The 12,317-nt window shown below is 41.6% G+C and overlaps 1 protein-coding gene across 2 annotated transcripts; it reads left to right on the forward strand.

The window, feature by feature from the left end:
* The first annotated feature begins 30 nt into the window (after positions 1-30).
* On the forward strand, positions 31-5,169 carry LOC120699640 (glutathione synthetase, chloroplastic-like). 2 transcript variants are annotated; one of them, XM_039983654.1, is made up of 13 exons: positions 31-250; positions 848-1,017; positions 1,306-1,381; positions 1,599-1,729; positions 2,357-2,479; positions 2,573-2,653; positions 2,970-3,050; positions 3,172-3,247; positions 3,447-3,568; positions 3,798-3,937; positions 4,005-4,197; positions 4,290-4,416; positions 4,875-5,169. In XM_039983654.1, the coding sequence occupies exons 1-13, from the start codon at positions 125-127 to the stop codon at positions 4,875-4,877; spliced, it is 1,449 nt and encodes a 482-aa protein (XP_039839588.1). In that variant the 5' UTR covers positions 31-124; the 3' UTR covers positions 4,878-5,169. The 2 variants fall into 2 exon arrangements, with proteins under 2 accessions (XP_039839588.1, XP_039839589.1); XM_039983655.1 differs by having other exon boundaries at positions 32-250; positions 3,172-3,241.
* Positions 5,170-12,317: the final 7,148 nt, after the last annotated feature.

Below are 12,317 nucleotides of genomic sequence, written 5' to 3' on the forward strand. Positions count from 1 at the left end.
AGCCAACTCCCCGCTGACTCGTGGCGTTTATCCACAGAGATCAGGTTGTCTTACAGTTACAGTTGCAGATACCCCCTCAAGGAACGTTCGAAATTCTGAACGGGTCCTCGTCCGACAACCTGCGATGAGCGCTGCCGTGCCCGTGCCCGCGCCGCCGCCGGTGGATCCCGCCACGGCGGGGGAGATGGCGCGGGAGGCCGCCGCGTGGTGCGCGCTGCACGGCCTCGTCGTCGGGGACCGCGCCGACCCGGTGAGCTACTTCTTCTTAGGCGGCTTCTTGCCCCTCCCCTTGTCTTGCGCATCGACAGCGCGCTGAGTTACTTCAGCTTACTGTTGCTGAATTGAGCAAGGTCACGGACTAGATGAGCGATAAGAGACCTCTGTATCTTCTCTTCTATTTTGCTGTCTGAATGAAGCAAGGCAAATCAGGTTCTGATTCTGGTTCTTGACTCCTTGCCTCCTCCTTGGTATATATGGAAACATTCAGTTCACTTCTTCACTCGTACACTGGAGCTAATAGTTCAGTTCCATCATTTTTCTGTCACTCAGTGTTTGATGAGCATGGTTAGATCCTGTGATGTATTCTTGTCTTCTTTAGTTCGTACTGTGGATAGAGGGTCTTTTTTTTTTCAACTGTGTGGATAGAGGGTCTAGTATGTACTGATTGCCTCTGCTTTGGATCATGATTCATGACCAGACTTTCATGCGTGAGGAATCTCTGTCGAATGATACTATAACGAAAGCTTCTTTTGAAGTTTGGTGGAACGGGGAACGAATACAAGTTAGCTACTTAGCTAGTTGCTGTCTTCCTGAATCTTGATGAAGCATTGTGATTGGCCTCTTGCAGAGATCAGCAACAGTCCCTGGCGTTGGTTTGGTTCATGCTCCATTCTCCCTGCTCCCAGCACATCTTCCCGAATCCATTTGGAGGCAGGCGTGTGAGTTGGCTACCATATTTAACGAGCTTGTGGATCGTGTTAGCCTCGATGGGAAGTTCTTGCAAGATTCTTTGTCCAAGTAAGTTTCTTTTCCACATTAACTTCTCACCATGTCATGAATTATCATCCAGAGTTCTGTTTGCAGCTTGAATTAATTGATTAACCTATAGTGTTAAGTTCATCGAATCCTTCGAAATTCTCTTGTGCATTGCCAGTGCGCACTGTGTGCTGACTGATAGATTGTTGAAATTTTGAAACGACCCATCTAATTTTGAGTGAACAAAATGACCATCCAGGTCACAAATTCAAAATCTCTGTCAATGGAACTGTTGGACTGATGTAGTGGTTGATCATGTTGTAATTTCAGAACAAGGCAGGTTGATGATTTCACATCTAGACTCTTAGAGATTCACAGGAAAATGATGGAAATAAATAAGGAGGAGGTAATTTTCTAAGCGCTCCTACTCAGTTCAATCCTGAACCTGAGTATTAGTAAGCACATCTTATCTCTAACTTCTCGATGTCAACTTCTTAACCTGAACATTAAATATTAGTATAATTTAAGTTATCTCAAAGTTCACTTTTCTTATCTTTTATTGGGGTAAATGGTGGTGATGTTTTTGCTATGGTGTTACTGATCAGTGCTCCAATATTAACCAGAATATTCGCTTAGGGTTGCACCGATCAGATTATATGCTGGATTTAGAAACAAATTCTCTTCTTCAAATAGAGCTCAACACCATTTCAACATCCTTTCCTGGGCTTGGATCCTTAGTAAGTGATCTTCACAGGTAAAGTCTGGCATATCATTTCTATAAGAGTTAATTTCTGTAATAGAAACATCCTGCTGTGGATGAAGATAACTTTTCTTTTTTTTAAAAAAAAAAGAAGAAGAAGAAGAGAAAAACTGTTTCAATAATAGAAAGATATTGTACTGAACACTTTGGTTGTGAAAATTCTGCTATTTTCTTAAATAACAGATAAGTAGCACTTGCTAAATTACACGTGGTAGAACAATAGGCTTTAGTTGTGGCTATTTCATATGTTTATTTTTGCTTTGATATGGAGAATGAATATTAGGGTCCAGTATCGTAGCATACTTTGTAACATTACTAAGTTACAAATATATTTCTCATTTTACAAGTAATGAAAAGCTAGCGAATAATGTACCTACTACATTCTTTTCTAGTAGGGCTATAGTTTTCTGGAGAGTGAAGGCATAGTATTGAAGAGTTTCCGCTCCAAGTTCTGAAACTGAAAGTGGATAGGGAAAATGTACTTTTAGTTGTATTTTTGCATGAGTTTTCTCCTTTTATTGGTTGTGCCTTGGTGGTTCTTATTTGTTCAACTGACCAGCATTATTTTTGTGTCTTCAACACAATTGGAATTCAATTGAGCATTCTTTAATTGCTATACAGGAGCTTAATTAATCAGTATGTACATCTATTAAGTCTGGAACCAAAGAGGGTTCCTGGAAATGCGGCTAGCAGTAAATTTGCTGAAGCATTGGCCAGAGCATGGGCTGAGTTCAATGTTGACAGGTTTGGTATGCTCTAGTAGAACGTGCATTTTTTTTATGTTATACTACTATCCAAATGAGTATTGACTGCCATTCTTTTCCATGAATTTATCAGTGCTGTAGTTATGATGATTGTTCAGCCTGAAGAAAGAAATATGTATGACCAATACTGGCTTACTAACCATTTGAAGGAATCATATCCTTTTATATTCTACTTTCTTATTTTCTGTAATGATGGAAACTACAACTTCCACTGTTTGATTCCTGCATAGTGACCGCTTGGTTGACTTTATTCAATTATTACCCATATAACTGTCATTATTTACTTTCCCATCTATAATCTTGAGTTCAATCTTGTCACTGCCTTTTCACCAATATCTGTGTATCCAGTTTGGTGCTGGGAGCCTGAGATTGATAAAGTGTTTGGTAATTTTGAAACACTGTTATATTTGAATTTTAGGCAATATCAAACTTCATAAGATCAAACTTGTGTTCCCTTGACAACTTTTCACATATGGGATAACAACTATTAGGAAAACATTGTCACAGGTGGAGGCCGAAGGGCAGGTTCTCCCTGATGGAACTCTTGTGGTGTATGTATCCATAATTCCATATATGTCAAAAATAAATTATGCATGATTTTCTCTAGGCATTTGAGAAATTAACCTTGCAGTATGTTCATTAGAATTTTATGTTTTGAAATGAAAAATGCAGAGATGGCAAGAAAGTTGCTGTGGTGTACTATAGAGCTGGATATACACCAAATGATTACCCTTCAGAAGCTGTACGAGTACATAGCTTTTGCTTTTCCACACAGCCTTTTCTTTTCAGACACCAAGTTCCACAGTTTTTTTTTTCTTTAAGCTGTTCCATTCTTAGCCGAACATGTTTGAATGCTTCTACAGTCCCACATGATTTGGATGCATTCTTGTTGGTTTTGTTATGTTAATGTTCTCAAATTACCATGATAAGCTTATTATATATTCTAGGAATGGAGTGCAAGACTTTTGATTGAACAATCATGCGCTGTGAAGTGCCCTTCAATATCGTATCATTTAGTGGGAACCAAAAAGATTCAACAAGAACTAGCAAAGCCCAATGTGCTTGAAAGGTAATAAGATTTCTTCAGTAACAAATAGTACACATTTGAACATTCATATGTTGTGTATATGACACTATAGATCTACATGCTTTCGTAGACAAATGTGATGCTTGTAGGTCGCCTGTACTGGTATTTCAATACTACTCAGCTGCTACTGTAATGATCAGATCAATTATTAGCCTTTTATGTAGGCTAAAAACTTGCAAGTTTTCGTAACCATCATTTGTTCTTTCGATAGGTTTCTTGAAAATAAGGAGGAAATTGCTAAGCTTCGTAAATGCTTTGCTGGTCTATGGAGTTTGGATGATGAAGAGATTGTTAAAACTGCAATTGAAAAGCCTGAGTTGTTTGTGTTGAAGCCTCAACGTGAAGGCGGAGGTTTGTATTTACATTAGCATATGCACATAATTATTACTTTTTTTCTGAATATGCTTTCTATATACAGGGAACAATATTTATGGCCTTGATTTGAGAGAGACACTTACCAGACTCCAGAAGGAAGGAGGGGATGCACTTGCAGCGTACATACTTATGCAAAGAATCTTCCCAAAAGCTTCTCTTGCTTATCTAGTTCGTGGTGGTATTTGCCATGAGGGTCTTGTGATTTCGGAGCTTGGAATATATGGTGCTTACTTGCGGTATGGTAGTTTAAAAACAAACACACTAGTGGTTTGCAAATGCTGGCATTTTTTCTAATGAAAAGGTACTACGCTGCTCAATTTCTGATCAGGAACAAAGATAAGGTAGTAATCAATGAGCAAAGTGGCTACTTGATGCGGACGAAAGTTTCTTCATCAGATGAAGGCGGCGTCGCTGCAGGGTTTGCTGTTTTGGATAGCTTATACCTGACTGACAAGGTGATATGCAATTGATCAAACGTTTTTCACCCACTAGTTTTCCTTAAGTAGATGAAAATTCTCTTGAGTGTTAGGCTTTTGCTCAGCAATCTCAAAATTATATTTGACTTTTATTAGCACATTCGAAAACCCTGAATGTAAAATTTTGTTAGTGATCAGGTCAAAACCAAAGGAGACTCCAGAAAAGCTGTTTCATCCAAATTGCATTCCGTATGTCATTAAGAAAATAATCAGCATTTTGTTAACCAGATCATCAATTTTTACCTTCCTCAAATTGTCTTCTTGACATGTACTTCTGTAACCAGTAAAAGAGTTTCCCTATTTACGAATTAAATGCGAAATACTGGAATCTTCTGCTAGACTGCCTATGTTTCTCAAGTTTGCCTACAAATTTCTGCGTTACCATTTCATTTTCATTTTCTTTGGGAAAATTACGCTCATGTTCTTGTTCCGTGCAGTGAGGTAACGAAAGGAGCCTCAGCTACAGCTTTCAGCAAGCTTACATCGACAACTGATTCAACATCATGTTCTCCATTAAACAATGCCGGAGAAGCTGCTGCAGGCTACAGCCATATCTCATCTCGTTTGATGATTTCCTACTGCCCGTTCCTAGGGAGAGAATAAGTGTATTATGTGTGGCTTGCATGTACATGAAATCCATGAAAACAATGATGAACAATCATGTTATATGTAGATCATGCCAATGACCTGCGCAGGATAATCTCAGCCGCTTGCTCGGCCCATTGCCAAACACAGACTAACTCCTTCGTGTAAACCGTGCAAACTTCAATCTGGACCACCGGATCAACAGGAAGAAAAGGCACCGGATCTTCCTCTCAAACAGCTCCGCCTCTTCTGGTGAGCAATCACCACAGGCACCTCGTGAGGAAGACAACGATCGAATCCGCCGCGATCCCAGAGCTCTACAACATGGATAAGTCACCCTGCTGCCGTATCACGTATTCAATACGTATCCGACACAGATACACGGTGGATACGCCAAGGATACGTATCCAAGATGTATCCACGAGCTGGGCCGTATTGGTCCGGGAAACCTCAGATTCGATACCTATTTGGTAGGATACGGCCCAGAGAGGAAAGAGATGGCGGAGCGCGGCGGGGCAGGGCTCGAGGCTGGCGGTGCTGCCCCGCGCCTGCGCCATCCGCAGCCCGCAGGTCCGCGATGAGGCCCGCCGTCCGCGCCACCGCAGGCCGCCCCTGCTTCGTGCCCCGCCCCTTCGCGCACCTCGCCGGGCTTGAGGTCCTCCGCCACCACCTAGATCCAGCGAGGTAGGGAGGGCGGAGGGGCGGCGCTGCAGCGGCTAGTGTGGGACGCGCAGCCGCCGCCACTAGCCTGGACGCGGCGTGGGAGGAGACGAGAGGGAGGGAGGGAGCAGAGGGCCGGCGGTGCCGGGATCCGTCGGCGCTGGGAGGAGGGAGCTCCGGGGAGGCGAGGCGAGGGCCGGCGAGGGAGTAGTAGTGGCAGGGGAGGCGGCGGGGGTGCGGGAGGAAGGGAGCCGGCGGTGGAGAAGGCGGAGAGAGAGAGGGAGAGAGAGGGAGAGTTGGGATGGGGAGGGCAGAAAAGGAAGGAGGGAGAGGGAGAGAGGTGGCAAGCCGGCACCTAATGGGGTCTCGGGAGAGTGGCAGCGCTAGGTCAAGGTTATATGGGCTGTTTGGTGGTCTCTTGGGCTGGGCTTTCTTAGTTTCTTCTCCTTTCTTCTTCTTTTCTTTTTTATTTTCCTTTTCCTACCATTAATATGCATTAATATTTATTTTATAAAAAATACTAAAATGTATCCGCGTATCGGGTTTTTTGGGAAAATGACGTATCCCTGTATCCGTATCTGTGCTGCATAGTCCCAGAGTTCATCCGCTGTGACCGAGCTCACCTCCTGCGAGACCATGCCGCCGCTCCCGAGCGCCAGGCTCAGGGCCCAGGTGGTGACGGTGGAACGAGTTGGGGACGTGCGGTGCGCCGGCGCGACGACGGCGAGTTGGGGACGAGCGGTGTGCCGGCGCGACGACGGCGTTGGGTGAGGGAGGAGCGCCGTCGGCGAGAACGCGCGCGAACCTCAGGACGCCGGTGGCGGCTGCACCGAGGACGTTGTGCGCCTGCAGCCATCCCCTGTCGACTTGTTGGCGCAGAAATAGAGCCAACACACGAAAGCGCTCGACCGCGCAGCGAACGACGGCACGATGCAGCGCCGATGCTCAGACCGGTCGGGATATACCGGTCATACCGATTGTCGCCGGGCAGACCGGCGAGGAAACCAACGAGCATCGCCCGGGAAGGACCCGTCGGGACAGACGCACGTATGGTTGTTCTAGGGTCGACAGGCCACCTAGAACGCCCTCAATCGACATAGAGACGAAGGAGGAACAACAAATAGTAGATTGGAAAAGCTAGGGTAAAGAGAAAAGATAAAAAGATAAAAGTTGTATTATTTGATTGATTGGATGCCCTCAATCGGACGTGACCCTTTATATTTATAGGGTGGGGTGGACTTATCCCGCAAGAAATTCTTTTTACAGATAAGAATCTATGAAATAATCTAATTACACTCGAAGTCCTCGAAGACCGGTCAGACTGGTCGTCAATCCTACCGGTTATACCGATCGTCTTCTGCCATATCGACTACAACGTCAAACCGGCCAGACCGGTCGGTTCTGTCTAATGTCAATTTTGATTGTCAACACGACCCAATTCCTGTCGATACACGGCTGCTTGACAGGCAATTCCAGGAACAAGATCTCAAAGCTTTCATCAAACAAGAATGGCAGAGCATGGCGCCTGGGCCGCGACCTCGCCGATGGCCGCTGTGCATACGAGAATCAATTAGTATTAAATATTAAATATGAGTTACAGCTTACAAATATAGACAAACACGATCATTTTAGCTCCTTATTGATCTATCTAAAAAATTTTAGAATGACGAGAAACTCGATTACTCATTACCGTCGTCGTCGGCGGTGAGCAATATGGGCAGGCCGTGTCTGTAGCGAGCATGCATGCGTCATGACTCATGAAGCATGGACAGCTAAGTCCGATGTCGGGGAGAGTCCTGGATCCTGCCGCCACAGCGACTTGGTGCGGACGGTCACGGGCAATTCTATTTATCGCGGCCGTGGCTGCCAGCGACTTGTGCGCTTCTCGGCTTCTGCCAGCCATCGCGTCGCAGAAGCCGAGAAGCGCAGAAGTCGCTACGGAGTTCTGCTGTGTTGTTCGGCTGTTCCGTATGCTGGACGTGACATCGATTTTTTCTTTTTTTTTATCCGGCTCATCTAATACTATTTCACTTTCTATTAGATCGGTCAATATCAATTCAACACATGTTCTCGTGTGAATTCGTCAGCTACTCAGTTCTCTATTTTCTACCCAGGAGGTGATATGGAATTTGGAGGCCTCATTTTACCATTATTTTAATTTTGTTAATAGATTAGGATGGACCAATGACATGTAGGATTCTCGTTTCTTTCTTCTAATCCTAATTTTACTTCTTTAATTTGATTTATGAGTTGTTTGGTTTCAGGGACTAAACTTTAGACTATATCACATCAAATTTTTTTTTGATATTTATTAGTATTAAATGAAGTTTGATTGTAAAACTAACTGTAGAATTCTGGGCTAAACTGCGAGACGAATCTAGTGAGGTATATTAATTCATAATTAATGAATTGTTACTGTAGCAAATCATAGATTAATTAGTCTCATTAGTTTCGTATCACAAATTAGCACTCATCTGTCAAAAAAATTTTATAAACAAATTTTATTTGGTACTTCTAAACAGTAAAATTTCTTTTGATGTGATAGGGGCTAAAAAACTTATGGAAACAAACATAGTCTTAGCTTTTGCCTTCGTGCATTAGGTAGGGGCGTTTATTCATCGCGCGTGCTTTTTGCGCGCCGCTACATCGCCGAAGGCTTTCCCCCTATTCTATTGTACAATCTGTTTAGCGTCTTGAAGTGTTAAACAACATTTAGAATTCTGGAACATTTTAAAGTGTTTATAACATTTACTCAGAACTTTTTCAAATGTTCTAATGTTTCTATACAATTCTGAAATGTTTTACAAACATATATGAAATGTTTCGAAACAATTTGAAATATTATTCAAACAAACCTGAAATATTTTTTAATCATTCAAAACATTATGAAGTGTTTAACACTATTTATTGGAAACTTTTCATGTTCCCAAACAAATCAGCATGTTCCCGAACACTCTCAAATGTTCCAAAAGAAAGTCCTCAATGTTTCATAACTTTTTCCAAATGTTCTAATGTTCCAGTACAATTCTGAAATGTTTCTCCAAACATATATGCAATATTCTACAACCATATTTGAAATATTTTGAAACAATCTGAAATATTTCTAAACAAACCTAAAAATATTTTTTAATCATTCAAAACATTATAAAGTGTTTAACACTATTTATTGGGTACTTTTCATGCAAACACTGACAGCCTGTTTGGCTGAGCTGAAATGGCTGGGCTGGAGATAACCAGCTCCAGCCAGCGCCAGCCCGGGCCAGACCGGCTGATTCTGCAACCATTCATCATCTTCTGCAGGCACACGCAAGCTAAGCCAACCATTCATACGGTAACACTTTTGAAAAAAGTTCAGGAACACTTTTGGAAACGTTCCGGAACACTATAGAAATGTTCCGGAACTTTATGAATTGTTTCGGATTACTTTTGAAAATATTCTGACAGACTTTTTGAAAACCATATTAACGTTCCGGAACAATGTTCCAAAACACTTGTGACAATGAAACATTATAGAAATATTCCGAAACTCTTTTGAAAATAATGCAGAACACTTTTTGAATTGTTTCGGAACACAGTTTGAAATGTCCCGGAACACTTTTGAGAACCATCTTAATGTTTCAGAACAATGTTCCTGAGCACTTTTTTGAATTGTTTCGGAACATTTTTGAAAATGTTCGGGAACACTTTTGAAAATATTCCAGATTTTTTTAAAAAAATTGTCTTAATATTTCGAAACAATGTTTCAAAACACTTGTGACAATGTTCCGGAACACTATAGAAATGTTCCAGAATACTTTTGAAAATATTGCGAAACACTTTTAAAAATTTTTGAAACACTTTTGAAAATGTTTAGGAACACTTTTGAAAATGTTCCGGAACACTATAGAAATGTTTCGGAACTTTTTGAATTGTTTCGGAACACTTTTGAAAATATTCCGAAACACTTTTTGAAAATCATCTTAAAGTTCCTGAGCACTTTTTGGAATTGTTCTGGAACACTTTTGAAAAACATTCGGGAACACTTTTGAAAATATTCCATAATATTTTTGAAAATCGTCTTAATGTTTCGGAACAATGTTCCAAAACACTATAAAAATGTTCCAGAATACTTTTTGGAAAATGTTTCCCAAAAGTGTTTCGGTCTTAATGTTTTTTCGGATCTCTTTTGAAAATATTGTGGAACACTTTTTGAAATATTTCGGAACACTTTTGAAATTGTTTCGGAACACTTTCGACAATGTTCCGGAACACTTTTGAAAAATGTTCGGGAACACTTTTGAAAATATTTCAGAACATTTTTGAAAATCGTCTTAATGTTTCGGAACAATGTTCCAAAACACTTTGTGACAATATTTCGGAACACTATAGAAATGTTCCTGAACACTATTGAAAATATTGCGAAATACTTTTGAAATATTTCAGAACACTTTTGAAAATGCTCAGGAACACTTTTGAAAACGTTCCGGAACACTAAAGAAATGTTCCGAAACTTTATGAATTATTTCGGAACACTTTTGAAAATATTCCGGAACACTTTTTGAAAACCGTCTTAATGTTCCGGAACAATATTCCGAAACACTTGTGACAATGTTCTGGAGCACACTTTGGAAAATGTTCCCGAACAATTTGGAATGTTCCAGAACACTTTTTAAAATGTTTCGGAATACTTTTGAAATGTTTCCGGAACACTTTTGAAAAAGAAACACTTTTGAGAACTGTCTTAATGTTCTGGAACAATATAGAAATGTCCCGGAACTCTTTTGAAAATACTGCGGAATAATTTTTGAAATGTTTCGGAACATTTTTGAAATTGTTCCTAAACGCTTTTGAAATGTTCCGGAACACTTTTTGAAAAACCGCGGCATTATGAAAACAAATATATCTGTAAAGTATTAAACAATTAAAATTGTTTACAAAATACCCTTAAACAATTTGAACTGTTATCGAAACATTAGGAAAGCACATTTACAAAATACCCTTAAACAATTTCGCTTCATTGGATATAGTGCAATGAAGCGATCAATTTGAAGCGCATCCGCATGCCAAAACAAAAGAATTTTGAACCGTGAAAACAACTCAGAAGTACAGAACATTTCCAAACAATTTTTATCAGAATATTTCCTAATAAATACCACTTCTGAAGCAAATGGCAGGCCTAACATCCAATTAGCTTAATGGGCCGGGCCCCAGCTTCCGTTGCCGCTCGCGCCATGCTGACGCGCGCGGCACGCGCCTGCCCGCTGCCCGCGCATGCTTCTGCGATGCTGTCGCCTAAGTCGCTTAAAGCGACATATAGACGCCCCCGAGGGTCACGGCCTCTGCTGATCACGGAAGTGGTGGCTTCGTCGGGGGTGGACGCATCTTCATGTAGGCTGCGCACTCCTCCGGCCTCTTCGATGCATGCGTGCATACAATGCAGCAACGAGAATTGCATGTGCCGTATCCATCTTTGCATGTACAATTAGAAGACCAAACGATTAAAAATAAGAGAACATATTAGGTGCAAATCAATTTTTCTATGCAAACTATGAAAATTTCAATCTGAGCCATTAGATCAACATCCATGCATGTTTTCCTCCGGAGAGTCGAGGTCGCGTCGCTGCTGCCAGAATCGGAGACAAAATTTGGAATTTTGCCGTCGCCGGGTAGTCGAGGTCAGCGATACCGCGTCGATTTAGTAGCCGAGTAAACTTTCTTGAAGCTTCATGGCAGCCCTCGCGTGTGTATAGCTGGATTATTATAATTATCCAATTTGTCTTTGCAAAGACGAGAGTAGTCGGAGCAGGTTTGTCTGCCTCGATAATCCACGTGACTGTAACATACTCTTCTTGATCTGGCGAATTATGATGTGGGTCCCGCAGTCCGCTGATCTCCCATCTCGAGTTGAGTTTTGCGTCCGCCTTGATCCACACGTAGCAGAAATCAATGTTGACCCGCACGTAGCAGAAAGCAAGTGCCGGGCCCTCCAGGTAGATAGATCACGTCAATTCACGTGCGCAAGCCCTTCATCGCCATTTGGTAGTAGCCGCGATTATTGTAGCGGATCGAATCCGCCAATGCCGCCGATTGACCGGCACAGATCCAATAGGATCATGCCAAACGGAATTGAATTTGCGCCTTGATGCAAAATTTCAAAACTATCTTGCGGCAAATGCATGGAGTATTAAATCTAGACAAAAAAATTAATTGCATAATTTGCTTGTAAATTGTAAGACGAATCTAATGAGCCTAATTAAGTCATGATTACACAATAAATTGCTACAATAAAGCTATAGTAAATAGTACCGTGCAATTGTAGTTGTAGTACACTAATTCTTGCCTTTTTGTTCAATCGTAAGATTTGTAATTCATGTGGATGGCCTGGCAATGTGTTGGCGATGAGAGGGCTGCTTAAAGTCGGTTCCCTGAGGGGATGTGCCTATGTTTTTTTTTCTTCTGATAGTCTAAATGTAGTCAGAGAGATTTCCAACGTGGGAAGGAAAGATTACAAAGGTTCTATCCTTTTTCTTGTTCCCTACACAAAGATTACAAGTAGGGTTTTTTCACCCGTATTCTGCTGCTTCCATTCTGACGCATTTTCCATTCACGTGTTGCGAAATCTGGACTATCATTCCATCGTGGACTACTGGTGGTCA

This window comes from Panicum virgatum, chromosome 3K, assembly GCF_016808335.1.
Source record: "Panicum virgatum strain AP13 chromosome 3K, P.virgatum_v5, whole genome shotgun sequence".
NCBI lineage: Eukaryota > Viridiplantae > Streptophyta > Magnoliopsida > Poales > Poaceae > Panicum > Panicum virgatum.

Bases quoted from the DNA above. Each gene is read 5' to 3' on its own strand.
- LOC120699640 (XM_039983654.1), top strand. From the start codon at position 125: ATGAGCGCTGCCGTGCCCGTGCCCGCGCCGCCGCCGGTGGATCCCGCC. The intron at 251-847 runs GTGAGCTACTTC...GGCCTCTTGCAG, and splicing joins TCGGGGACCGCGCCGACCCG to AGATCAGCAACAGTCCCTGG. The intron at 1,018-1,305 runs GTAAGTTTCTTT...TTGTAATTTCAG, and splicing joins TTGCAAGATTCTTTGTCCAA to AACAAGGCAGGTTGATGATT.